The 5,194-nt window shown below is 37.8% G+C and overlaps 1 protein-coding gene across 1 annotated transcript; it reads left to right on the top strand.

Annotated features, from left to right (window-relative positions):
- The first annotated feature begins 468 nt into the window (after nucleotides 1-468).
- LOC116895282 (calmodulin-1-like) lies at nucleotides 469-912 on the top strand. Its single transcript, XM_032896597.1, has one exon. The coding sequence runs from the start codon at nucleotides 469-471 to the stop codon at nucleotides 910-912; it is 444 nt and encodes a 147-aa protein (XP_032752488.1).
- The last annotated feature ends 4,282 nt before the right edge of the window (nucleotides 913-5,194 follow it).

The following is a 5,194-nucleotide window of genomic DNA, read 5'->3' on the forward strand; positions in this document are numbered from 1 at the left end:
CCAGGGTATTCATTTTAAGATCTTCTGAAGATGATAGAAGGTAGTTTATGTGAACTACAGATAAACACACATGTATGCACAATACAAATACATATACATGTGCCTACAACATTCATGTATTATGTACTTATATGCACAAATATACATACATGTACATATACATGCAGACACACCAAAATTTACCCAAGCACATGTACATAAACAGATGCACACATATACACACATGTGCACATCTACACATATGTTGGTATTAGCATTCAGGGGAATAGATGAAATCAGAGAAATATAGTATATCACATCACTGAAGGTAATTAGAGTCCAGCACTGAACTTCTACTCATGCCTTTGTGTTTTCCATGTTAACTTTAAATTTGAAATACAAAAATAGACTAATGGGAATTAGTCCGAGTGGAGCAAGCGAGTCGAGTGGTTGTCTGTTCACACCTCGGAAACCGGTAGCCCTTGCACCATGGCTGACCAATTAACTGAAGAGCAGATTGCAGAATTCAAAGAAGCTTTCCCCCTATTTGACAGGGATGGGGATCAGACAATAACAACCAAGGAGCTGGGGACGGTGATGGGGTCTTTGGGGCAGAATCCCACAGAAGCAGAGCTGCAGGACATGATCAGTGAAGTAGATGCCGATGGTAATGGCACAATCAACTTCCCTGAATTTCTGACAATGATGGCAAGAAAAATGAAAGGCACGGACAGTGAAGAAGAAATTAGAGAAGCGTTCCGTGTGTTTGATAAGGACGGCTATACTAGTGCAGCAGAGTTTCGCCACGTGATGACAACCGTTGGAGAGAAGTTAACAGATGAAGAGGTCGATGGAATGATCAGAGAAGCAGACATGGATGGGGATGGTCAGGTAAACTATGAAGAGTTTGTGCAAATGGTGACAGCGAAGTGAAGACACTGTACAGAAGGTGTTAAATTTCTTGAACAAAATTATTTATTTGCCTTTTCTTTGTTTGTAATTCATCTGTAAAATGTTTCCCAACTGTCAAAATATGCATGTATAGTAATTAGAACCTCATTCTTCCATGTTTCTTCCCTATCTTCTTCCCTATCTTATGTCATTGTCCTTCAACCTTATTTTGGAAAACTGATCAAGTACCATGTTGCATGTGGCTTCCTCTGCATATGTCTAAGCCGTTCTGCACATCTAGATGGAGTTGGTCAATGAGGGGACATCTGGGTTATGCCTTTTTTAAAGTAGCTTTTAGGAACCGTCAGCATGTTGCCGTTGAAGTGTGGAGTTGTGACTGTGCGGACTGTGGGCAGTCGACAATGTGTACTTAAGAGTTGCACTACTGCAAGCGGGTGTTTTATCTGATACTCACTTGTACGCTATTTTTTTGAACTGCTGGTATTGTACCAGAAACATTTTCGTTTATTGATACTTGCTTTTTAAACTTTGTTTAGCCACTTAAGGAAAATCTGCTTATGGCACAATTTGCCTCAAATCCATTCCAAGTTGTATATTTGTTTTCCAATTAAAAAAATACAATTTACTCTCCTCCCCCCCAAAATAGACTAATGGGAACATCTAAGGGAATTTCAGAAGTGTGTTTCATCAGTTTTTCATTTAAATTTCATTTTTCTCATTCTGGAAAAGGGTATTTTTAAAATTTCACATTATAGAATTTCCTGGTTATTTATGAAATATACCTTATAAATAGATAAATAAATATAAATAGACATTTACAATGTATAAATTATATGTCATATAGCACAAAAATATATAAATAAATATATAAATTATTTGTTTATTATTTATTGGTATTTATTTTCATTTTAAATTCTTATACCCTTTCCTGGTTTCCCCTCTGAAAAACCCCTGTTCCATCTTCCTCTTTGCTGCTTTTGTGAGGTACTCACTCACCCACCCACCGAATCCCACCTCACCACGCTAGTATTCCCCTACCTTGGGGCATCAAGTCTCTGTAGGACCAAGAACCTCCCCTCCCATGGATGACAGATAAGGCCATCCTCTGCTACATATGCAGCTGGAGGCGTGGGTCCATTCATGTGTATTCTTTGGTCCGTGGTTTAATCCCTAGGAGCTCTGATGCATTTGGTTAGTAAAATTATTTTTAAATTTATATATATATTAAATATCCAAGAATAAATTCTAAGAAAAATTTTGGAAATATGACATTATATTGCAATAAATGCTTTCAGGACAAGGAGTGGTTAAATGTAACTAATCCACAATGAGTACTAGAATATCTACTTAGTATCTCAGTACTAGAATATCTACTTAGTATCTCAGTACCAGAATATCTACTTAGTATCTCAGTACTAGAATATCTACTTAGTATCCCAGTACTAGAATATCTACTTAGTATCTCGGTACTAGAATAGCTATTTAGTATCTCGGTACTAGAATATCTACTTAGTATCTCAGTACTAGAATATCTACTTAGTATCTCAGTACTAGAATATCTACTTAGTATCTCAGTACTAGAATATCTACTTAGTATCTCAGTACTAGAATAGCTACTTAGTATCTCTGAGTCCTGATAACTTCAGACACCTTCCAACTTCATTTTCTTTAATTCAGAGATTGCATCTTCCTGTTGAGAACTATTGTAAGGAGATATTTTATAAACGGACCGTGGGGACAGAGGATCCCCTACCAACTCCAGGGAGAGTTGATGATCTAACCTAAAAGGTTGTCATTAATTAAAAAAAAATTTGTATATCTTAGCATTGGAATGCAGACAAATATGATAAAAGATCTCCCGTTTGTAGTGCCAGAGTCAGAATAGCAGCTTCTTCAGGACATTTGACATTCCTATAGGTGTGACCTGGTCCATATTCTTGGGTAAAAATTTTCTATCTTTTTTAGAGTAAATGTCAGAATAAAGCATCTCAACTTACACTTGAGGAACATCTAAATTATATACAGGTGAATTTTAGCCATAGTTAGAATTGAGATATTTAATAAAGCAAATCATTAAGCATAGGTAAGCAGTGAAGTGATAAGTTTTGGAAAATGATGGGGCTGTGACTATAACTCCGGTCACAATGGTGAAGGGAAGGAAGACCTGCAAGGCATTCAATATGTGGTCCCACCCATGCACCTGGATCAAAAATCTAAACCCCTAAGCTTTCAATTACTTCAGTGGGAAAATGATGATAGCATTTAACTCATCTTCTTTCTTCTTTCTCCAAAATTGTATAAGAAGAAAAACATTGGAATATAAACAAAATAAAGAGGAAACCATTAAGTGTGTAGAACTATGGAAACACAGAGCAATGAACTACAGATGTGTCCGTTTTCCACAGCATCACTATGAAGAATTGGAAACATAACTAAAAGTAAACTAGAGAAGCAGTCCTAAGACATTCTGTAAGAACTTGAAGATCTCTCACAACCAATCAGGTCCTTGTACAAGGTATCACCACTCTTTAGGTTTTAAGCTCATCACGGATTCCAGAAGGTTACAGCAAAATAACTTGTATGGAAGTTCTATAGGATACACTTGTCACTGGTTGTTGTGTATCCCATGTATGTGCAGCCTTGTGTCATCTTTAAGAATGGAAGTCTTGCAGATTATGAACATCTTTCCTTCCTTACAACTTGTTTCTTTGTGATTGACAACCAAAGGCACATGGCTTCACAATGCCTCCTCTGCGAGCTAAACTCTAGCTCAGTTCTGTAGCTGCAATGTTGACAAGCAACCTGTTCTTTTCTCCTGTGACGTGGCTCAATTACAAATATTCCTATCTGAAGTAATGTGCTAGGCTAATGGCATATGTAAATGGAAATGAATGATGTCATTACTTTTTTCAGATCATATTTGATCACAAAGGGTTAAACCCTTTAAAAGTGATATTTGAGGTGCAGAGTAACTTGAAGGAGAAGGAACAGTAAAAAGGGGCGGTGAGTGCGAGGTGCACAAAACATGAACTTCCTTTAGAGTTCCTCCCGTGACAGGCAATGTTAACCAATTCCTGAAAGAGCAAAAGCAAGTTCCAGATCTCTCACATTTAGCCATTTAAAAGGGTTGAAGAAACTAAAACAGATCCTTAGCATCTCAGTGAAGAAAGGTGTCCCCATGAATTAAATGACTGAGAAGTGATTGTCAACTAGGGGAATATGAAGCTCTATCATGGCACTGAGAGGCAAGCATTGACCCATGAAGAAGGAGTCTATGTCAGGGTGATCCTGCATGGTCGAAGCATGTTTCCGATTCCTCAGAGGTGATGGTGGAAATTCTCTAAGGATCGGTGGAGTCAAGAGAAAAATCTCAGCCTTTGAGGACTGAGATCCACCTTAAGCCCCCACCTCAGGCCTGTAACACCGGATGCTGCTCTGCTGTGGGTGACATGAAAGTTCAGAATATATCATGGGCACCCATTAAAAAATAACCTCTGATTCAAATTAATGTACTACTTTCAAAACCAAGCAGGAAACAAAACCATGATATACAATTCTGCACATTTTAGGTAATTTTCACGTATAGTATACACGGTTGGATATTTGTAAAGATTTATTTACTTGTTATTTTATGTGAATGTTTGTGCCGGAGTAAGTTTATGTGGACCATGTGGGTGCAGTAGCCAAGGAGGACAGAAGAGGGTATTGGGTTCCTAGGATTTGATGTTTTTAGTGATTGTTAACTGAAACTATATACTCTGCAAGAGCAATCCGTGCTCTTGACCACATCGTCATCATTCTGACCCTCATATTTAACTATACTTGTCCAATGAGTATACAGAATATAATACCTTCAATGTGGCATTAGACTCAAGCCAATTAGATATAACAATTAAGATAAAATAAATCTTCTTTGTTCCTAATGAATATGCAATCAGTAATACACATGTGAATGAATGATGTCTTTAGATACTTAAAATTAAATTCAGAAGAATGTGAGATTCTTACATTGTAGAATTTATGCTCTGACTTCGGCTATTCATGAATGGGTTTCTTGTTTATTTTATGCACATGTATCTGGGTGTGGGACAGTAGACTGTTCAGAGCCCCTGGCCCCCAGGTACCCACCTGACATTTTAGGTGGCTCCCTGCTCCCTTCCAGATTCCTTGCCTGGAACACTTCCCACATAGGAAACATGACTTGTGGTCACCTAACCAAGAACAGAGATCTCCATGCTAATGAGGTATCAAGAAGCCCTGAAGGTTTAGACAATAAGCTCCCCTGTCCTAGCATTCATCCCTG

The sequence above is a fragment of the Rattus rattus genome, chromosome 3 (assembly GCF_011064425.1).
Source record: "Rattus rattus isolate New Zealand chromosome 3, Rrattus_CSIRO_v1, whole genome shotgun sequence".
NCBI lineage: Eukaryota > Metazoa > Chordata > Mammalia > Rodentia > Muridae > Rattus > Rattus rattus.